Source organism: Alligator sinensis, unplaced genomic scaffold (assembly GCF_000455745.1).
Source record: "Alligator sinensis unplaced genomic scaffold, ASM45574v1 scaffold597_1, whole genome shotgun sequence".
Lineage (NCBI taxonomy): Eukaryota > Metazoa > Chordata > Crocodylia > Alligatoridae > Alligator > Alligator sinensis.
In genome coordinates, this window is record NW_005842074.1 from 1997358 (window position 1) to 2021268 (window position 23911).

General features: G+C 44.8%; 1 protein-coding gene across 2 annotated transcripts in view; it reads left to right on the forward strand.

Annotated features, from left to right (window-relative positions):
- MTCL1 (microtubule crosslinking factor 1) overlaps positions 1-23911 on the forward strand; it is a 184607-nt gene that overhangs the window by 21520 nt on the left and 139176 nt on the right. For both annotated transcript variants that reach the window (XM_025204252.1, XM_025204253.1), the window contains exons 2-3: positions 5232-5456; positions 7454-7612. In XM_025204252.1, the coding sequence (XP_025060037.1) occupies positions 5259-5456; positions 7454-7612 (357 nt within the window). In that variant the 5' untranslated portion in view covers positions 5232-5258. The remainder of the gene's footprint in view (positions 1-5231; positions 5457-7453; positions 7613-23911) is intronic.

The following is a 23911-nucleotide window of genomic DNA, read 5'->3' on the forward strand; positions in this document are numbered from 1 at the left end:
ATTAAGTTGCAAGTGTTTATCTTCATTGCAGAAGTCAACTCACATTATGTACACACAGATATCTTTTTTTGCATATCTGTAGCTGAAATAAAAGTGGACACACTGTGAAATAACTTTCAAGGGATTTTTGGAGGATTATTTTTTCTGTGCTTGTACTACATACAGGCCAACTTCCAGGTTTATAAATCATAATTTATAGTAATGCACTAAAATGAACCAGATACAGACTTCTTTTTTGTGGGATAATATGGGAGAACTTATTTGTCCCTTCTGAACATCAGGGAGAATGGTTGGGAGGTATAAAGGGTCTCAAATGATGGCAGCCTACATCCACACTACCAAGTGATCATGTCAGTTGGTAACAAGTTATATTCACTATAATATTAGTCTGTACTCTATATGAGCCAGCCAACTTGAGATAAAATATCACCAGACCCAAATTGAGGGTTTAGGGATATACTTAGAAGTTGAGCTCAAGACAACACTTGAGCTCACTTGTAGTAACTTGAGTTCACTCATGATAACTTAAGTCAACTTTGCAGTAAAAAAAGTCTAGCCTTACTAATAAAAGTAAATGAAGTTTGATGTGGCTTCTTTTGACTACAGTGTTATATAGACAGGACTGATTTCTAGCTATAACAAGTTGGGATGAAGGCTAGGAACAGACATTTAAAAAGCTTGAGCCTGAATTGATTCAATCTCTGCAGGTTAGTCTAACCTGGCTAGGCTGAACTGGTTTGTAACTGGACAGACATTCTCTCTGGACTGAGGAAATTCAGGCACATGCCTGCAGTGTCTCAGGCTAGAAGCCGGGGGGTGCTAAAGCAGCCCTCCCTTCCCTTGTACAGTACTGAACTGAGGGGGAGGTGTGGCCAGGTCCCCACAGGGCCTCTGATTAGGGAGGTCTGCCTGCATGGTCCCAGGCTTTTCCCCGCTGGCTACTCAAGGGGCGGGAGTATTGCCAGATCCCAGACACCTGCTAGCACCCCGAGGCGAGGGGGGTGTACAGTGGGGGGTGTACAGTGCATGTATCTGTTGATGATATGGAGCTTTTCAATCTCCCCCTATTGCTCCAGTGGCTGCTAAATGAAAGGAACAGAAAGAGGAAATATTATGGCCCAATACTTTTTTTACTCACCATAATCTTCCTTAGAGGGGGATTTTTCACCCCTTTCAGGGTGTAGTGACTTCTATGCTAGGGAGCGCTGTCTGAGATAGACATAAACAATGTGATTGATAATTGCATAACTTTAGCGCTGAGATCCTGATCAGAACTAGATCTCATTATTTTTAATGCCATGGGAATATATATGAAGCCATGATTTCTGCCCCAGGCTTGGTATAGACATTACAGCTAGCAGTTTGGGGTTAGATCAAGTTAAAAGTGGCCCCCAATCTAAGGTAAGTCCAGGTGGGTAGGATGGGGGGGCTAGTGGGAAGGCCTAGGAGGCAAGGGGGGGCTAGTGGGGTCTGAGGGGGTTGGGAGCCTTGGTGTGGGGTGTGGAGGAGAAGGGTTTGGCAGGATCAGAGAGGCTCTCTGATCCTGCCAATCCCTCCACTGACCCCCCCAGCGTCCCCCTGCTTGATGCCTCTGAACTGCCCCCGATCCTGCAAACTTTTCCTGGGGCTGGTTTCACTGGTGTTCACTGGTCATGGGAGCCTGATTGAAGTAAGTTGGGGTGGGAAGAGGGTGGGTAGATCAGCAGACCTGGTGGCTTCATGTGGGGGCTCAGGGTTCAGGACCAGGGATTATTTTTAGCACCCCTTCCCCGCTCCCCCCAATCCCACCTGCTTCTCTCCCCATCCTTGACTTCCATTGGCACTGGTGAATACCCATAAACCATCACTGGGAGTGGATTGTGAGGCTAGGGGGGTTTGGCGGGCTCGGAGTTGGGGGAGGTTAGAAAAAGTGCAGCTCCAGGGCTGGGGCCAGGAGCTAAAAATCGGGGTGGGGGGGAGGGGTCAGGGAGCTAAAATTAGCTCTCGGTATGGGGGCAGGTTTGAAAAAGTGCAGCTCCAGAGTGGCTGGACTTGCACTGGGAAAGTGTATAGAACAGGGGCGACGCATAGCGGGTGTATGCATGTGGTAGTACACCTCCTCCAAAAGGTGCCACCAACACTGTTGGTGGTGCCTGCAGGTGGTCGCCACTTGCCACTTCACCACCGGCAGTGTCTGCGGTTAGTCCCTGGTCGCTCCTGGCTGCTGCTGCTGCCAGCAGTGCCTGTGGGTGGTCACCAACCCATGGTCAGCACTTGCCATCCCCCACCCCCACCCCGCTACTGACAGTGCCAGCGGCATCTGCAGGAACTCCCCTCTCACTGCCGCTGGGCTCCCGCCACTGCCACCGCTGTGTTGCTGCTGCTGCCACCGCAGCCATGCCCCCCAGCCACTAGAGGCACATGCCATTCATGGTATAAAAGTTCAGTAGATTAGTCTCACTGTACCCACCTCCAAGGTAGAGTTAAATTAGATTAAGTCAGCCATTTTTTGACCAAGCTAACCTTCCTAGAACTTCCATGCAATTCATACTTAGATCACTTTAACCAGGGATCCAGGGAAGGTCCACAGATAGGTGAACTAAATAAAATCAGGTGCCTATTTTTAATGTACTCTAACCTCCCCCTAACCTCCCCAAATGTCTGTGCGTAATCCCAGAGAGTTTACTAATCAAGATTCCAATAGAGCAAATACTTATGTTTAAATACTTAGGCATAACTTTACACTTAGTAGTCCTACTGAAGTCAGACAACTACTTGTGTATAAAATTAAGTTTGCATTATGTTAGAAAATGGTGAAAAATATTTCTTAATTACTACATGATTAATTTTTTATTTCTATTAAGCTTTCAGATGGAAATGAGAATACAATTATATTATAAAACACAAAGATTTTAAACTTGCTTGTTATTACATAAAATATGCTGCATACCTGAGGGAAAATATCAGAATGCAGTTAAAACTAACTAACTAATTCATGAAGCAAAGGAAGATCTCAGCTTCTTACCAGTGGCGATGCATAGGGGTGCACGGGGCACCCCCTGAGAGTGCTGGTGCACTCCCTGACTGGCCTCACTCCCCACTTAAGTGATGGGCGGGGGGCAGGGGCAGGTGGGAACACTGGAGCTCCCCTGCGAGTGGCAGCTGGGGCGTGGGAGCACTGGATGTATGCCACGGCCGCTTCCAGAAGCGCTGTGGCCACTTCTGGGAGCGCTACAGCTGCTTTCGGGAATGGCACAGCTGCTCACCAGTCAGGAAGTGTTGCTGTGGGGGGATCCCGCTCACCCCCCAGTGGGTGAGATCCCTGGTCAGCAAGATTGGCCGGAATCCCCTGGTTGCTGACTGGTCACTGGGGGAGCACATGGCCCCCCCTGCCCCGACTAATGTGGCACCAGTTGCACGTACTTTTTACACTTAGAAGACATCATTCATAGGTTTAAAGAAGAAACAAATGTAGCTACTTTTAAACTCCCTATCTGCTTCTCAATTTTGAATGTAGTCATTTAATTTAATTTAAGAAAATCTTCTTTCTTCAGTGCAGAAGGAGCTGTAGTTGTCAAAAATTGATTTATCATTTTAAAAATCTGGTGCTAGGGCCTAGCCAGTTACTTTCCTCACTTTACTAGTCTGATTTCTTAAAAACATTGTAAGTAAATGTGCTGCTCAAACAGTATGTTTATGTAATTTAAATGGCAGTAACGAAATGCAATAATTTTAATCCTCACTATAGGCTATTATAATTTTAAATGTAATTTTCACCTGGTTTATTTTTTAATGTGATATTTAATTTAATTTGAAAATCTGCTGTAAATAAAAACATCAGATTTAGTTTCAAAATGTAAATTATTTTGGTATTTTTGTCAGACTTACCAACCCTGATGAACTGAAAACTTTAAAAGGGTAACAAAAGTGTCTCATCTCTTTAACCTGTGCACATGAAATTTAATTAATAGTCAAAGGTATTCAGAAGAAAGAATTCTAAATGTATTTTATAATAGTTTCCCCTTATGAATACTGCTTCTTTGTATTGCTTATTAAAATATGTAAATATGGCTTTTAGGTTAGGCTGATAATATACTGCAGCTGTACCAGTTGTGCTAAAGGAGTTTATGGTGTAGAACAGCACTTGTCCTTGCACTTTCCCTTGGCATGAGTCCTTTCTCTTTGTTAAACTCAGTATAAAGTTAATAATGGAGTAGTAAATGTTGCTGGAGCTGCCACAGCAATTTGATGGCCTGTACCCCTGAACTGGAAGGTCTGTGAAGAACTTTAGCTCAAGAGCTTCAGTCATGCACAGATGAAACAAACTGGAATGATAGAATTCATCCTCAGCTAGCAGTGGCTTACCCTGCTGTAAATCTTCATATCTGATTTAGGGGAGGGAACATGTGCCCTCGTGGTAGGATTTACATTTGGGGCAGAATTAAAGCTTTTAGGGAAGAAGTGACTTGTTTATATTTCTTTGACAGATCTTTTTTTTCTGCTTCTGATTCTGGAATGTGCATTTGTGTTTGCAAGCACACACTGGTTGGGTGGTGGTGGGGAGGGAGTCTCAGCTAACTGGGTTTTAAGTGCATTTGTGCTGATTAGACTAGGTTGTAAAGAATTCTTTTGTTGGAGCAGTTGGTTGTTTGGCTAAAGAGCTGAAAAGTTTATGTTTTGAAGATGTATTAAAGTTATTAATATGCAAAAGGACAATTTCGATTTTAAGGGATTTGTATTATAAAGACGTTATACAGAGCAGCTGAAGCAGTAAGGTGGGTTTGCTATAATTCTGATGGAAAAAAAAATTAAGATAAAGACTGCTATGTACATTTGTATTTTAATTCACTATGGAAAGGGAAAATATGTTATCCGTTTTAGGAGACAGATATACATCCTTGTAATTCTGATCTGTTCTTAATTACTACGATAGTAGGTACATGAAAAAGGACCTGAAGAAGGATGTTTTGAATTCGAAAGCTTGTCTCTGTCTCAGCTATACAGTTTGTCCAGTAAAAGGCATCACCCCCAAAACTCCTTATCTCTCAGTTAATTGCCATGGCAATTGTAATGAATAGAATAGGAATTCATTAATACATTTCAACATAATTATTCCATTAAGGGATAATATTGCTGTTTCTGTCTTTTGGTTGTCACCTTATTGATAATGTATGCTGGCAAGCATGGAGAATTTTTTTTGTTCCTCTGGGTGAGATTTAGAGATATGATGGAAGACTTTGGACTTTTCACAGGATGAGCTGGACGAGCTACACGCTGAAATGGAGGAGATGCGTGACAGTTACTTAGAGGAAGATGTTTACCAGCTGCAGGAACTCCGGCGAGAGTTGGACCGTGCAAACAAGAACTGCCGCATCCTGCAATATCGTCTCAGGAAAGCAGAACAGAAAAGCTTGAAAGTTGCACAAACAGGCCAAGTGGATGGAGAACTCATTAGAAGTTTGGAACAAGATTTAAAGGTGAGTGAGGGATTCATGGACATTCATAGCAGAAAGCTGAAGTACATGGTCTTGGTCTCTGGTCAAAATAATTAAGATAAAAGTAACACCTATATTTCTCAACATGTCAGTTTCATATTTTCTATTTGTAGCAAGCAAATGTGCAACTTCATATAATCAAAACAGGATTTTACAAACAAAAACCATACACACAAGCTCAAATAGTTACATTCATGTGTTTCTTTAAAAAAAAAGTTTTACTGTGTAATTAAAAAAATCTAAATATATTTTTATTTTTCCTTCTTTTTCCCTTTTTTTTAAAGATAGTCAAAATCTATCTTCTTTTTTATCAGTTTCTGGTAAGTTTCATGTTTTGGTGATAATGGCCATACATTCAAATGTTTGGATTTGAAATACTGTAGAAACACATGATTCCTATGAAATAAACTGCTAGCACTGACATTTTTTTTAAATGTTAATGGAAATTTTGCATTTAGGATAAGCTTTGCAAAAGTTTGTTTTTTAGAATCTAATTTGGCTCATCTGTTTTTTCAGATGTTTTGGACATTGCAAACGTTTTGAAAAATAAATTTCACATGACATTTTGAAAAACTTTGAACTAGAATTTGCAAAACAAAGTAACCTTTTAGAACTGGACAATATTATATACTTTTGCTGTTGTACTGTAATTCAAATAATCTTCACCATTCTAAATATGCTTATAAGAGAGATTCCTCCTTTTCCTTTTTAGAAAGAACTTTCATTATTATTATTATTATTATTTAGTTTTTTAGCTTTTGTGCCAGTTTTACCTAGTTTTGATTGCTGCTGATACTCATCCTTCGATTCTCTTCTGGAGAGCTCAGGAGGCAAGTGGGCAAAGCCATCAATTGTCCATTTGCAGGAGAGTGGAGAAATCTATTTAAAGTTTGTCTCCTTTCTTGACCAAGGTGCATTGCCTCATATAGTGTAGCAGGGAGGAGCATGTCTTCGCCAGCTGATGCAGGGGTACCCCTATTCTCATAGCTGTAACTTAAAATGTTGATGTTCTTCTTGATGACTTGTCAGCACTTACCTCCTCTTGCAGAGGCTGGTACAGTTAAGGGGGCATGGGCTGCTGCTGTATTAGTGCAAGCACCTGCACATGGGTTGCTGCTGAGGCTGTGGTAGTGCAGTGGTGTGGGTTCCCCTGGCACTCCCTCTGAATCAAAGCCTAGTGCTGGTGACCTGCTTGCACCCTCCCTCCTTCACTATGTACCCCTGTAAGTATCAGAGGAGCAGGTATCTCCCTTTTGTCAGTGGGACACAGTGTCTTTTTCTGTCAGATACAACGGTGCTTAGATACCAGCTGGCTTTGCTAAGTGAAAGAGAAGCTCTGATCATACCCTGATCACTGAAATGATTAAGAAAATAATCATAGGTTTAGAATAATAGGTATAGGGCCTTAACAGGGCGGTAGGTAGGGCTTCATAACAGAGAGGCAGACTGGCCTAGCATATTGGGCCCTGGAAAAGGACTCAGGTTACCTGAGTTCAGCTTTTGGCTCTGCCATTCATTTGCTGTTTCATTTCCCCTCCCTCTGCCTCAGTTTCTCCTCTCAGTTATCCTTTTTACTTTAGTTCTGATTGCTGGTGATGCAACAAGTCCTGGTGGATGAGGATGCTGCACACCTGTGGTTTTGATCAGATCAGAGACTTGGCAGTGCTTACAACATAATTCCAGCATATTTTTTAAGCAATGTCATACGGTTCACATTCGGTGTATAAAAGGCTTTTTAAGTGGTATCCCTGGCGTTGTCTTAATTTTGAGAAAAGTTCTTTGATAACTCTAAAGTTCCCTTTTTGTTTTTCTCCTCTGGACACATGAATATAAATTCTGGCATAGTTCACCTCTGAATATACAACCCCCCCCCGAAAATTCTTTTATTGTTTGAAGTTGAGATATAGTTTGTGTTCAGAGACCATAGCTTACTTGTGGCATATTAGAATTCATATATATGTTTGTGCTATTTCAATCAGGTAGCCAAAGATGTATCTGTCAGACTGCACCATGAACTGGAGAGTGTGGAAGAGAAACGTGTTAAAGCAGAGGACGAGAATGAGATCCTTCGACAGCAGATCATTGAGGTGGAAATATCCAAGCAGGCAGTACAAAATGAGTTGGACAGGTTGAAAGAGGTAAGCAGTAGTCAGAAAAATTATGCTGAACTATGGGTTTGGTTTAGATTGGAACCTTGTTATCAAAAGCATTTTAGAGTAATCCCAAAGCAAAATGTCTCCAACCATTAAAGTTACTGGTACAACTGGGATTGATTATCATGTGAAACACCTTTCTACGTCTCCGGTAGCATCTCTGACTTAGAAAGTAGAGAAGGAATTGATTTTTTTAAAATAGTGCCTTTCATGGTACTGAGATTACAGTTTACATACTATGGCCACTAGATATTCTGTGGCTCAGTTTTTACCTTGGCAAAACTCTCTTTGTCTTCAGTGTGATATTGTGAGATCTGGCTTCCCTTATCTTTGGGAAGTTTGCCTCTGTTAGGATTGAGTGAGACCTATATGATTTGTCCCTGAAAGGTTAATTCAGATAAACAGATAAAATTCAGGGCTAAATTTAGGTTCATGTTACTCAGCCATGTCAATGGTGCTACTGGCATAAGTAAGGCAGAAAGGATCTGATTTATAATGTACAAATAACATTGCATTTCAGATACAGAAATGTGTGTTAGGAATAGTTTCTATTATATCTGACAAATAGATAATCAGAATAGAATGATAGTTCTTGGAAGTAAACAAAATAAGAGACGGAATGCAAAGTAAAGGGAGTGAAAGATTTTAAATGTGGGCTTTTACTATGCCCTATATCCTGATCTATGGGAACATTTCTGTTCTTTTGATAATACAACATATGGGGCTCCTGTCTTTGTTCATTTTTAAACCGGATTGAGAGAGAACACTCAGGCATAATGAGGTAAGTAATTTATCTCCTCTGAGCTGTGGTCAGCTTTAGAGAGCCACTGTAATTATGTGGTTCTTTTAATCCTTCAAACAATGCCTGTGAGTCAAATGGAACAAAACCTGATTCAGTTTTCTAAGGTGGACAAACCATGTTTAATTTCTTTGTGTGTTTTGAATTATAAGGAGAACAAACTCACTGCGAGAGTTTTTGCACTTACTATACGTAAAAGGATATATTTGTCAGCTGATATAAACTTTAATGTTACTGTGACACATATGCATGTTAAACTACTGAAGATCTGTGCCAGAAATAGCCTGGCTGATGCCTTACTTATAAGGTTTGGGGGGATGGAGTTATTTGTTTGTTTTTAAACTACTTGCAGATGCCAATAGTTCTTGCTGGGCATTGTAATTTGCTAGGGGACATGTGAAATATATTCCATACAATACCCAGCCATCCACTTCATATATTTTTTATAATTAGTTATGCCTGGTTCTAGCTCATCATTGCACAAAGCTCTGCCTGGCAGTCTTGTGAGTGACATATTTTGAAAACAAGCTATGGACTATTGAAGTGATGGACAAGCAAGTAGTCCAATGTTGGAGAGCTCTCACGGAGTAGTCTTCAAAAGGAGAAAGATTGAGAAATATTAGGGAAAGGAAAAGTTGATTGATGAAGCACTAAGATTCAGTGGAACAGAGTTACCTCTAAGTGAATTAGTAGGACATAAGTCCCAGTGTATTCTTCAAAATATATGAGATATTTGTATTTTCGGTGTGCCTGAAATGCAGTTAGTACTTGACCAATATAAAAGGTACAGCTCTTGCTCCAAAGAGCTTATAGCCAGATAACTGGAGGATACCGTTCATCTTTACAGACATGGGGGTTGCATGCCTGCAGTTGCAGCAGCCACAGGGTGGGTGGTGAGCCCAACAGAGCCCTGAATTTCTCCAAACTTGCTGTGACCTATTATGTCCTTAATTAACAGGGAGTCAGGCTTTACTGTGCCTCAGCTGCTCTATGGTACCTATCTCTGACTGAGAGCTGCTCTGTGGTAACTATCTCAAACTTAGAGCTAAACTAGGACAGCTTACCCCTGAACAAAGCAACTAACTTGTTCCAGCTTAACTCTCACTTGTCATGAGTAATTGCAGGCTCTGAGGCTGTTACTGCAGAGCAGGTGATGCACCTTCCATATTAACGGTAGGTATTTGATGTACCTGTAACTAACCCACCATTAGTGAAAGCCAACCTGGAAAAATTAGGCCTGTTTCATTGAGGGGTAAGCTGCCCTGGTTGAGGTACCTTACCATTAGTTAGGAGTAGGCCTAGAACTAGTTAGGTTTAGAGAAGCTTAAAATGCAGCTCATTTCCACCTCCCTGTAAAACTGCAGGCACATGAACGGTGGTAACTATGTGCAGGGGAAGATCTGTGGTAGAGACAGGAATAGAAACTAATTTTCTAGGGTGCAGGTTTTTGATTGTAGCCATTTTGGTCTGAGGACATAGGCAGTCAAGGTTCTTTGGGTAGATGTGATATTTTTTATTAGACCAACTGAGTAATTGGAACAAAGTTCTTTGAAAGCTTTCGGGAACAAGTACCCTTCTTCAGGCATAGGGAGACTGTGCTGTTGTGAATAGTAGTGTGTTGTGAACAACGGCAGTCTCCCTATGCCTGAAGAAGGGTACTTGTTCCCGAAAGCTTTCAAAGAACTTTGTTCCAATTACTCAGTTGGTCTAATAAAAAATATCACATCTACCCAAAGAACCTTCCCTGCCAGTTTTCCAGAGTGGCATTCAGCTACCTTAGCCATGAGATGTACCATTTTTCTCTTCCTCCAGTTTCTGCCTCATTCAGTGTACACCTTACCGATTTTGAACAAATGTTGTTTTCTTTTGTTCACAACCCTGATTCATCCCCAGGGTAGCTCCATTCCAAGTGTTGAAAGAGGCAGGGGTCCTGTGGAACATATAGTATGTGATCATATAATTAAATCTGTATCAGAATTGTAACCATGGAATGGAGACAAATTAGGATTTCATGGACAACTTCTAATTCACGTATTTCATCTTTTTCAAGGGCCTGACTTTACAATCTTAATGTTCATCTATCTATCGATCTATCTATTGATTGATCGATCGATTGAATTCCTGAGAAATTCCACACGATCAATCGATCATGTGGAATTTCTCAGGGATTCTTAAAAAGTGAAAACACCAATTTCTCCATGTGGAACTGTATTGTTCCTTTACATGGGTCAACAAAAAAGTTGGGATCTTGAGGTCCACAGCACAAGGAGGATACAAGCCTACTTTCACATGAGTTTCTTTCACAAGGGAGATGTTGGTAGAATTTGACAGTTAAATATCTGAAATTCAAAATAAATACTTGATACATGAAAGATCTCTCTCCCAGAGGGGCATGTTTCCCCTAGGAGAAATTGAGTGAGCGCTTGTACAAATGTAGTTTCTACTGGGAGAGTGGTGACTCCTCCTAGAAACATAATGTCTGTACATGACCGCAGTCTCCTACTACTTGAGCTCAGAACGTAGCTGATAAATGTTGTTCTTGGAAATTTTCTAGTTGGTAGATGCCATACTCTCCCACTTGTTTTCCTCTTCCAGTCCATAAATAGAAACTAAGTTTCCCTACTTTTTCAAGTCCCCATTGATTTATTGACTTAGAATTAATTATTTGAATGTAGAGAAATTAAGAAAATATTCTCTGCACCTGCAGATGAGGCTGTTTCTATCAAATAATGGTTTACTACTTCACCAAATGTAGGTTTAGGCAGTGACTTCTACCAGGTCAGTGGTTTGACTTGAAAATCTCACAAGCAAAGCATGCGTTGCTTAGTAGTATTGTTTTTATTTAATTTAAAATACCTTAGTAATTACATTGGCTAGGGACAGACATTTCACATAAACTGGGTTGAGTGATCAGAAACTGGTTTAAACCTGTAACAGAACATAAGTTCAGTGCACATAAACCAGTTTCAAAATGGCTGAAACTGGTTTAAGATAAATCTGGTTGAATGTAGTATCAGACTTAACTGATTTGGGTCAAACCAGTTTATGCAGTGCGTTGCCCAGACCCCTTCCTGCTTTAAGTTAAATCAGAGTTAAACTGGACTGTGTTCTCTGCTCCAGAGAACAGGGCTGGCCCCGAACCTCTGCTTCCTAGCCAGAGCTCCGGTGGAGACTACAGGCATAGCAGGATCTGCCTGACTTCCCCCTGCCCTTTACTCTCTCTGCTTAAGCAGGTATCCCTCCCTCCCCTCTCTCAGAGCACAGACCCCAGCCCCACGAAATCTAGGCATGTGGTATGCTAGGTAATGCTGAGAGATGTCTATATGTATGCGTCTCCAATTTCACTGGGACAGGCAGACAGAACAGTGTCAGTTTAGGGCTTTTTGGAGATAATCAGCATATCATCTGGTAATGTCCTTCTGTTCCTTCCTTGGAAAAAGCTGTTTAAGAAGAGCTTGAACTAATGAGAGAGGCTTTTGTTTTGTTGATGGACTGATAAATGCTGTGTTATCAGCTCCCTGCTGGCTCCCTACCCTGTCAGGTGTGCCGACAGTATGAAGAAGCAGGGAGAGGGAGATTGAAAAGCTCAGTATCATCAACAGATGCATGCACTGCACATCCCCCGCTTTGCCTCAGAGTGCTGGCTGGGGGCTGGCAACACTCCCACCCCTTGAGCAGCAAGCAGGGAAAAGCCTGGGACTGTGCAGGCAGGGTGGCGGTTTACACTCCTCCCTAATCAGAGGTCCTGCTGGGGTCTGGCCATGCCACCTCCTCCGCTCAGCATTGTGGAAGGGAAGGGAGGGCTGCTCTAGTGCCCCACCAATTTCTAGCCTGAGCCACTGCAGCCATGTGCCTGCATTTCTTAGGTCCAGAGGGAATATCTGTACAGTTGCAAACTGATTCAATATAGGCAGGTTAGACTAACCTACACAGATTGAATCACTTCAGGCTCAGGCTTTTTGAATGTCTGTCCCTAGCCATGAAGTTTAGGCCAGCAGTGTCAGACTTACAGCCTGTGGGCCAGATCTGGCCCATAGAACCATTCAATCCAGCCTGTTAGTACTCCAGTTCACTACCAGATGTTGGGGGCATGGCTTGCTGCAGAACTGGAGTCCCTGGACTCCACTGGACGTGGCCATTGGAGACAGCCCCCCAGCTCTATGCTGTTGCCTGAATGAAGACTTGCCACCACTTACCTCTGGACCCATGCTGCTTCCCAGATGCAGCCCCATGCTGCCACATGCCTCCAGCTCCATGCTGCTGCATACCCCTGAGACCCATGCTGCCACATTCTCCTGGCTCTGTACTGATGCCAGAACTCCAGGCTGCCACCTAAATGTGGCTCCATGCTGCTGTCTGCCCCCAGACCTGCACTTCTGCCTTGCCCAGAACCCACATTGCAGTTGCTGCTGGCCCTGCAGATGCAGCTCAGAAGGAGCCCTCTGCAGTCCAGATATAGCCTGGGACTTGGAGTGATTTTGATACCCTTGGTTCAGGCCATAATTTAGGTGGTTGTTCTTTAATTTTTAGTTTCTGTAAATTTACCCATAAAACCAAAAACATATTGGACATGAATTAAAAAGCCCTATAAAAAGTGTTAATTTTTTTTATTCATGCTGTTTATTCACGCAGCAGCCCTGGACTTCAGGAGGGTGGATTTCAATGAGGTAAGGAGAATAGTTGGGGAGGCACTGAGGTCCCAGAGGGGAGGGGAGTTGGGTGTACAGGAAGAGTGGTCGTTCCTTAAGGAGACAATCCTCCAAGCCCAAAGGGAGGTAATCCCAATGTGGATCAAAAGGGGCAAGAGGGTGCAAAAGCCCCCATGGCTCACCAAAAGCATACGGGAATGTCTCCTAGCTAAAAAGGAGGCATACACAAATGGAAGAGAGGGGACATCACCAGGGAGGACTATACCTCGGTTGCTCGGGGCTGTAGGGGGGCAGTCAGGAAGGCCAAGGTGGAGATGGAACTGGCTACCCAGATCAAGGACAACAAGAAGTCCTTTTTTGAATACATAGGGGTAAAAAGGAGGTACCGGGTAATGTGGGGCCTCTGCAGGACACACTAGAAAATCTGGTCATCACACCAGACAGCAAAGCTAACCTATTTAACAGTTTCTTTGCCTCCATTTTTCTGAGCAGGGACTGAGTCACCCCCGCCACCGGGACCCCTGTAGGTCCCAGGGGAGGCGCACCCAGGCCTAGGGTCAGTGAGGACCTAGTCAGGGAACTTCTGGAGGGACTGGATGTATTTAAATCAGCAGGTCCTGACGATCTGCACCCCAGAGTGCTGAGGGAATTAGCAGAGGTCACCATGGGACCCCTGGCATGGCTTTACAAGCAGTCATGGTGCTCTGGCAAGGTGCCAGAGACTTGGACAAGGGCCAGTGTGGTTCCCATTTTTAAAAAAGGGAGGAAGGTGGGCAGTGGGGTCCCCCAGGGCTCGGTCCTCGGGCCCACACTGTTCAACATCTTCTTCAGTGACTTGGACAAGGGTGTAAAAGGCACCCTGTTCAAATTTGCTGACGACACTAAGATGTGGGGAGGAATAGGCTGCAATCAGACCTAGACAGGTTACAGGGGTGGGCAGATGAGAACAGGATGGGTTTCAACACTGACAAGTGCAAGATACTGCACCTGGGGAGGAAGAACCAGCAGCATACCTACAGGCTGGGGAACTCCCTTCTCGTCAGTGCAGAGGCAGAAAAGGATCTTGGAGTCATTATTGATGCCAAAATGAACATGGGCCGGCAGTGTGGGGAAGCGGTCAGGAAGGCCAACCGTACCTTGTCATGTCTCCACGGATGCATCTCAAGCAGGTCCAAGGAGGTGATCCTCCCTCTCTATGCGACACTGGTCAGGCCGCAGTTGGAGTACCGTATCCAGTTCTGGGCACCGCATTTCAGGAGGGATATGGACAACATGGAGAGGGTCCAGAGGAGGGCCACTCGCATGATCAGGGGGCAGCAGGGCAGGCCCTACGAGGAGAGGCCAAGGGACCTGAACCTGTTCAGCCTTCACAAGAGAAGGCTGAAGGGGGATCTAGTGGCTGTTTACAAACTAATCAGGGGGGACCAACAAGCATTAGGGGAGTCCCTGTTCCCCTGAGCACTACCAGGAGTGACAAGAAATAATGGTCACAAGCTGGCAGAGGGTAGATTTAGACTAGATATCAGGAGGCGCTACTTCACTGTCAGGGCAGCTAGGATCTGGAACCAGCTTCCAAGATAAGTGGTGCTGGCTCCTACCCTAGGGTCTTTAAGAGGAGGCTGGATGAACACCTCGCCAGGGATCTGCTCAGGTCCCTTCTGACCCTACCAACTATGAAACTATGATTGAGAGCAGAAGGAGACATTTTTTTCTTTGTTTTTGTACCTGACACTTCAGGGAAAGCCCTGTGGATGGAGCATGTTTAGTTGGTGCTATTACACACTCTGATTGTTAAATAGGAGTTGTGAAGCAATGAAGTATCTCCAGTGCAAAGGGCACATTTGTAAATTTTAGCTGTCAAATTCTGCCAAGTCTCTATTGTGCATGTACAAACTGAGATTTTCAGAAGCTCCTGATTTGGCTTTCTACATGTAGATTTTCATGAAGACATCAGAAAAGCCATATCCCCTGACACAGAGCTTATCCCCTGCCAAATTTCAACTCTCTGCTCCGAAGTATGTGGGCATTAGAGCTTTTCAGTGAAACGGTTGTAAGAATTTAATTGACATGGGTAAAACAACATATTTACCTTAACCTTTTTCTTGGAAATGACTGTACTGTTTTAGCTGAAACTTTAAAAAGCCCAATATGGGGCAGTCTTCCAGCATTGATTTCAGCATGAATTATTTAAATCGGGGAAATAAACAAGTGGAAAATCTTATTTGCAGCTGCTGAGTGGGTATTTTGGTGTCCTCTTTGTTTGGGTTTGGCGTTTTGAGCCAGCAAGGAAAAAAAAAAAGAACAGACAGACAGAGTGACATTGCAGGGTTCAAGCTGTTTGGAAAGCGTAGCCCTGCTGAAAAAGACAAAGGATGGAGAGGATTAGGAATAGGGTAGCAGCTGCAGAAAGATTTGACGTGAGTGTTATAAAGTGTTTGAGCAAAAAATGAATGAGACTGTGTAACCAGGAGGAAAGGGGGATTTATTTTCTGTGGAACAGCCGTATTGAGCAGCTGATAATATCTCTTTAGCCAGTGAAAGCATAGAAGCCAGGAGGAGAGTAACCTAAGGTTGTCACTTTCTCTGTCATAATGAGTTCTGACATGACTGTTTTCTCCCAGTTGCCCCTATAATAAACAGAATCTATTAGTCATTTCAGAGATCTTGTGTCTTGAAATGCTCCAGTTTATTTTAAACCCTCTTTCCATCATTAGCAATGAATGCTGTTCCCCAAGCTTGTTCATTCAGGAAATCATTTCCAGTTATTATGAGAAGACTTTTCTTAAAGTTTGGGCATGTTGGTGTTCCTACAGAGGAAGGCACAGGCAAAATGGGAACGCAAACGAGCATTTCTCCATCTCCATTCATTTTCATTTGAGGAGATGGAGAAATGAAGATTTTGGTGATTATAGCAGTACTCTCCCTATGGTGCAGAATTTGAGATGAAAACAAAAGCATTCTTAAATGAGCCTTTCTGAGTTGCCTTCAAACTTGTTAGGTTTGTCCCAGCTGTCCTAAATCTGGAGAACAACTAGGTAACAGAAGTGTTTGCATGGGCAATCCATTGCACTCAGTTCTCTCTCCCTTCCTCTCCCCGCCCCAGCTTGGAGTGTTTCTTTTTTCAAAATACCATGAACAATTTTAGTACTACAGTTCAAGAAACATGACTTGAAAGTAAAAATTGTTTCTCTGTGGTTGAAATGACCATTGTACTGAAGTGAAAGGTTATATATAAGATACTTTAAAAAAATTAGAAAAAGATCATGGATAAGGCAGCTGAACTAGCTTTATCTCATCTTGTTCAAATTTTACTTTGGGATTCATATGCAAATAAAGTTAGTGCAGATCAAGAGCATTTATCTGAAAGAAGGATTTAGCTCTATTTAAATGATAGAGCAAAACCAGCTGGAGGTTACTTTTCAGAACTATGCACAGGGAGTTGGACATGAAGGATCTGAGGTTTCTGTTGCCCTGAACCCTATGGCTAAGGACAGACATTCAGAAAGCATGAGCCTGAATTGATTCAATTTTTGCAGGTTACTCTAGCCTGTGTAGATTGAACCAATTTGCAAGTGAACAGACATTCACTTTTAATTCCGGAAATGCAAGCACATGCCTGCAGTGACTTAGGCCAGAAGCCAGGGGACGCTAAAGTAAGCCCTCCCTTCCCTTTGGCAGTGGCCAAGGGAAGCTGAGCTGGGGAGGGCGTGTCCAAGCCCTCAGCAGACCTGAGTATGATTGGGAAGGGGTTTAAACCCCCAACCTAGCCTTCAAGGACCCCAGCTGAAGTTTGCATGGAAGGGGAGGGGGGAAGCAGCCCTTGTCACACTTTTCAGATGGGGGAAGAAGCATGGTCAGGCCCCAGCCCCAGCTGGCACCAAACAGGGAAAGCATGGGGTACGGCCAGATCCTCCCCTGTGGCGGAGGAGGAGGAAGGGGAGAGCCCTGCCTGCTGCACTGGTTCTCTGACAGCCCGGCCCAGCCGGAGCACTGGGAGTACAGTTTTTCCACCCCTGCCCCACAGTGGCTGTTTCCCTCACCACCCTTCAGTGGGGCCCAGCGCTGTGCCCTTCCAGCCCTGAGTCCTGATGCAGTGCTGTACAGAGCCCAGCCCCCACATAGTGGCAAAGAAGGGGAGAGCCCTTTATGACAGGCTGGTTCAGCCACTGAGGCAGTGCACCATAGAGCACCCCTCACCACCCTGTGGTGGGCAAGGAGGAAAAGGGGAGAGCCCTGCCTGCCACAGTGGCTCCCTGACAGCCTGGTCTGGGCTAGGCTCAGGGAGCCAGGAGCAATCCAGGTGCACAGCTCCTGCAGCTTCAGCCTGAGCTCCACCTCCAGCTGGGAAGGGTCCTGCGCCCATGGCCTGGCCTGGCCTGGTTTGCTCCCAGCTTCCTGGATCCAGGCCAGGCTGAGCTGGGCTGTAAGGGAGCCGCTGACCACCTCCTCCTCCTCCCCCTCCCCTGTTGGGGCGGGGCTCTGTGCGGCACTGCCTCAGCAGCTCCCTGACAGCCCGGCCCAGCCTGGCCTGGGTGCGGGGAGCAGGGACCCGGGAGCGAACTGGGCTAGACTGGGCCACAGGAGTAGGGCCCTTCCCAGCTGGCTGTGGCTCCATGACAGCCTGGCCTGGTGCGCATGGGCGGCAGCTGGCCAGGCAGAGGTGTGGAGGAGGCGCAGCTACAGATGCTTATTGCAGGCACTGTGCAGTGATCGTGGCAGTGGCTGTAGGTACATAAGCCCCCACAGCAGGTGGCTGCTGAGCTCCAGGCCTGTCAGCACCTCTGAGCTGGCCTGGACAGCTGCGAGCACATGCCTCATTGCCAGTCCAGCTGTCAAAGTGCTCGGCCGCAGCTGCAGTGACATCACTTCCACGCCACTGCCTGGCCAGCCGCCGCCTACGCACACTGGACTGGACTATCATGAAGCCACAGCTGGCTGGGAAGGGCCCTGCCCCCGCCCAACCCGGGCCAGCCCCTCCATGCCCACCCTCAGTAGTGCCTGTGGACTGGTCCAGCCCAGCCCCAGCCCTGGATGAGGTTGGCAGATGGTGGGGCCATGCTGGCTGGCATCTGGCCATGCCCCCATCCTTGCTGCTATAGTGGCAAGAGGGATTGACCCTGACAGGGGCTACTCCACCCTGGCCAGGCAGACCCTAGCTGTAGCCCCCTGGGGGGGGGGGAAAGGGAATGGGCTGTAGCCAGGGTCCTGCCCCCTTCGCCTTAGGGGGCTATGCCAACCAGTATCTAGCTATGCCCCTGCCCCTGCTCTGGCTAGGAAGGAAAGAGGCGGGACCAGCCCTGCTCTCTGAAGCAGACAGTACAGCCCAGCCCAGCCCAGGGCTGAAAAGCATGCTGGGGGACTCTGATTTAACATAAACAAGGAAGGGGTCTGGGATGGAAGTTCCATAAAGAAGTTTGACCTAAATCATTTCTACGTTCAACCAGGTTTATCTTAAACCAGTTTTGGCCATTTTGAAACTGGGTTATGTGCACTGAACTTGTGTTCTGTTACAGGTTTAAACCAGTTTCTGATCACTTAAACCAGTTCATGTGTAACTTCTGTCCTTAGCCTCTGTAGTCACTTAAATCAGGACATAGCGGGCGTGTCCAGACATGCGCGGATGTTTGGTTCCCTGGAGCAAGTAGCAGCGGTGCGCCTTCTGCCACTGCTACTTGTCCCCAGAGAATGCCTGTGCTGTGTGTGCTTTGGCGTGCGTCATGTTGCCCCAGGTGGGGTAGGGGAGGCTGGAGCCAGCACTAGGCTGCCCCAGTGCCCTTATGTGGGGTCCTTGGGGCCTCCTGGGGCTTCTGCTTTGTGGAGCCTGGCCAGCAGCCACAGCGTGGCTCTGGATGATTTGGTTCTGCTTTTCAGCAGCGTGCGTTGATTGAGCATGCATTGCACCATTTCTTTTCCTGTGGGTTTTTTTGACCCCTGGTTATCCAGGGGTCAAAAAAACTCAGCGCAGTATGCAGTGTGCCCCTGCAGTGCGGAGAACAGCAGACTGTATGGTATGTGGCGCTGCAAAAGTGTTTCCAGTGCCACATACCGCATGACCGTGCTCGTCTGGATGCGCCCAGCGAGTGCAATGTGTAAAACATGACTATTCTGATTTTATTGCATTTTAAGCTCTTCTCTGGTGCAAATAAATACACAAGGTGTGAGGTAACAATGGATCAGGCATCAGTTCTTTTGTCAGAATTATTTTGGTAGTATTTTCTCTCATCTGGAAAAAATGTGTCTTGTAATCTCTTAAACTAACATTTGAAGCATGTATGGGTAAGATAGAGACATAACTGTGTTAACTGCTAATGAAGTTATCTTGTCCAGCAGAGGGAAATGGCAGTAAATTTCTATGGCTCTTTGAGTTTCATAATTTGTGTTTTCTGTATGTTACCTACCACTAGTTTTAAATTATAGGAATTATCTTGGAAACAAGGATGAAAGAAACCTGTATAGAGTTGTATAACATTTTAAAAGCAAAATCATCCTGTTGACTCTGTAACCCTGTGAGAACAGTAGTAACGAGATCTTCAGCAACGATTACTGAAGAAACACTAAAGTTCTAGTATAATGTAGTTTTGTTGTTAGTGATGTTTCTCCTTTGAGATATGCTGGATGGAATAACTAAAATCCGACAACACATAATTTCTAATGTACAAGTTATTACTAGAGCTGCATGCATAAAAATCTTTCTATTCAATGTCTAAACTGTAAAAAACCAAGGAAAAATCAATTTAGGTCAACAAAAAATTGATTTTTTTAGGTGAATGACACATTTTGATTTCAGGTAATTTAGCTGTACTTTATTTCCCACCATTTTCTCTTAAATATTAATTTAATTTTGAAACCAAACCACTTCAAAATCAAAAGTCAAAATGTATCATTTTAAAACAGCTTTAAACAACATATTTTGACTTTTCTTAAATTAAATGTTTCAGTGCTTTTGAATTTCCTCTTCTTTTTTTGTCCTAAATTCTTAAGTAAATTTACTATTTGCTGAATAAATTTCTTCCTTACTTTCAATGCATTTGTTTCTCAAGTTTGTATTTGGCAACAGACAGTTGACATTTTTACAAGCCCCGGCAGCACCGTTCAAGTTGAATAAGCTGGGAGTGAGTAATTATGGCATTGTTGACAAGTGTTCCAGGTTTTTTAAATATGCCTGAAAACCTACCTCTGTTGCCTTACTACTCAAAGCCTCCATTGTCAGAGTGCAAAAGAGCACTAAATTCCTGTAAATTAGACTGTTCACAGCCTTGTTCCTAAATGCTTTTCTGGACCTTGGTTGACCTTTGCACACAGATCATGTTACCACTCTTGGTGACAGCATCCGCAGTGGTAACAGTGATCTACCATAGCTGTAGACTTGTCCAGATGCCAGTTAATTGGAAAGATATTTGCTGTATACGTTAGTTGAGATTCCTCTAAGCCGAGACTTTAGGCATAAAACTTAATATATCAGAACTCTCAATATCAGTTTGACCTTCCAAAAAGAAATTCACAAAAAAGCTTGAAAATTGAGGGCTTTCTCTGACCCGTTCCATTTAACTGTTAAAGTGATACATGACCCTAGTGACTCCTTATTAAAACTCAGAGTAGATAACATTCTCAGTTTCAGTTTTGGAAAAGGAGGTAAAGGTCTATACATTCTACTGACCTGAAGCATGGGGAAAAACTATTTTACTGAAGTAAAATATTTATATAGTCATCCTCATTATGGTACAGGTAAGAATTTGTATGTAGGCTGGTAAATTTTTGTGATGGCTTCACATGTTCATAGATTATAGTGTCGGAAGGAACCACAATGGATTATCGTGTCCGAACCCTTCCCCTGGCAGGAAAGAGGACTGGGGTCAGATGACCCCAGCTAGGTGACTGTCAAGTCTCCTCTTGAAGACCTCCAAGTTAGGTGATAGCACCACCTCTCTTGGAAGCCCATTCCAGATTCTGGCTACCCTTACTGTAAAAAAATTCTTCCTAATGTCTAACCTAAATCTACTCTCCACCAGTTTGCACCCATTATTCCTAGTTACTCCCTGTGGTGCTCTGGTAAACAGCGCATCACCAATTCCCTGCTGTCCTCTCTTGATAAACTTATAGGCAGCTACAAAGTCTCCCCTCAGCCGTCTCTTGTAAAGGCTGAAGAGATCCAGATCTCTCAACTTCCCCTCATAGAGACTTTCACGGAGGCCACTAATAATGCGAGTGGCCCTCCTCTGAACCCTCTCCAGATTCTCCGTGTCCCTCTTGAAGTGCGGTGCCCAAAACTGGACACAGTACTCCAACTGTGGCCTGACCAATGCCGCATAGAGGGGGAGCATCGCCTCCCTCAATCTGTTGATCATGCATCTGATAATACACAAGAAGGTGCGATTGGCTTTGTTGATGGCCTCATTACGCTGCCGGCTCATGTTCATCCTGGAGTCAACTATGACTCCACGATCTCTCTCAGCCTCTGAGCTGCTGAGGAGGTCATCCCCCAACCTATAGGTGTGCTGGGGATTCCTCCTTCCTAGGTGGAGTACCTTACATTTATCTTTGTTGAATAGCATCCTATTTCATTCTGCCTACTGATCCAACCTGTCCAGGTTGGCCTGAATCTGCTCCCTGCCCTCCAGTGTGTTAACTTTGCCCCATAACTTGGTATCATCTGTGAACTTGGAGAGGGTGCTCTCCACCCCCTCGTCCAAATCACTGATGAAGATATTAAATAACACCGGTCCAAGGACTGAACCCTGCGGGACCCCACTGCCCACCTCCCTCCAGGTCGAGAATGACCTGTCCACCACCACTCTCTGGGTGCGGTCCCTAAGGCAGTTGGCCACTCGCCTGACTGTGTAGGCATCCACTCCACAGCCCGTTAGCTTCCCTATGAGAATAGGATACGAAACTGCGTTGAAGACCTTCCTAAAATCCAGGTAGATGACATCAGCCGCAGCTCCTGTGTCAAGGTAGTGTGTGACCTGGTTGTAAAAGGCTATAAGGTTTGTCAGGCAGGATCTACCTGTAACAAACCCATGCTGGTTTCCTTTCAGCATCGTTTCCCCTGCTTAGCCTTCACAAATGCACTCTTTGATGATTTTTTCCAGTATTTTCCCAGGGATAGAGGTAAGACTGACTGACCTAAAGTTACCCAGCTCATCCCTTCTCCCCATCTTAAAAATGGGCACCACGTTGGCCCTTTTCCAGTCCTCAGGGACCTGACCAGAGCACCATGAGTGCTCAAACAGCTGTGCCAGTGGCTCAACTATGACACTGGCCATTTCCTTCAGCACCTGTGGATGGAGATCATCCTGGCCGGCTAACTTGTACCCATCCAGCCCCTCCAAGTACTCCTTAACTAAGTCAGCACTAGCCTTTGGTGGTCTGGTGCCTTTTGGACACCTGTCTATGCTCAAGGTGGGGGAATTGTCTTGGTCAGCACTTAGGAATACTGAAGCAAAGAACTTGTTGAAGAGCTCTGCCTTTTTCCCTGCGTCAACCACCAACTGACCTGATTTGTCCTGCAGGGGCCCTATGTTACTCTGTGCTTTCCTTTTACTTGCTATGTATCTGTAGAAGGATTTTTTATTGTCCTTAATTGTTGAAGCCAGCCTCATCTCCAGTCCTGCCTTGGCCTGCCTAACTGACTCCCAGGGTGGTGTATTCCTCCTTGGTGGCTACCCCCTGCTTCCACAGCCTATAAATCTTTCTTTGCCCCCAGTCTTTCCTGGAGCTCCCTGTTCAGCCAATTACTGAAGGGGGCTTTTTTTATCTCATTAGCCCCTTTCCTGTGTAAGGGGATAGACTCCTTTTGTGCCCGAAGGATCACTCCCTTGAGAAACCTCCATCCCTTCTGGACCCCCATTTGCTCAATGCTCTTGAGTTCCGCCACCTCACTGACTAGGTTTCTAAGTTTACTAAAGCTGGCCCTTCTGAAGTCTAACACTTTAGCATCATGTTGTCCTATTTAGGCAGCATAATGTAGGGATTTAGCCAAACTGAGGGTCACCTGAGGCTATGTTGCTGACGATAGATTTTACTGTATTCCCCACTTCACCTCAGTTTTGTTGTTTGTTCTCCCTCAAGCATTTCTTCTCAAGATATTAACTTTAATTTCTGCTTGGTGTCCAGTTGCTGCATCCCAAGACACCAGCCATTTCTCCTGCCCATCCATCATTGAACACTTTAGAACAGCACTGATTGGCTGTTGACTTCCTGCAAAAAGGAGGGCTGTAGTTCCCTTGTTTTGTCCCCCCTCCCTTCCATAAGTGGGTGCTGTCCATTGCAGTCTGTATTATTTGGTGCCAGAACAGACCCTTAATGGTTCTAGCTGCCAGTATATAAATAAGTGAATTCCAGGTGAATGTAAAGAGGTGTTGCCTGTATAACACACTGTGACGTTGATGCTGTTGTCAGCTGGTGTCCCAGACAAATACAGGCATGCACAGGCAACTGGTGAGGCACGGGGGGGGCACTGAGATTAGCCCCTAACTTGGCACCGCTCAGGATGGAGCAGTTTTTTTGCTCTACCAGCAGCATTGGGGGGGGAGGGGGGGGGGCACAGAAGTATAGGAGTGGACAGGGGCTTTTGGCCCGCCCACAAATTGTGCCCCAACTCAGGAGGTACCAGTCACCCCTGCAGTCACGCAGTGTCTGTGACATGGAACTTCCATTTCTTGATTTGGCTGGCTAACAGTGAATGAATTCCAATTATTTTCATATCACATCTATAGTAATTTCATTTAGGCATCTGGAACTCTGGTTAATGGGATAGAAAAGAGTACAAGACAGTCTGCCAAAGTGAGAACAGGCTGTTTTTTGAGATGCACATTGTCTTACCAAGGGTTCCCTACA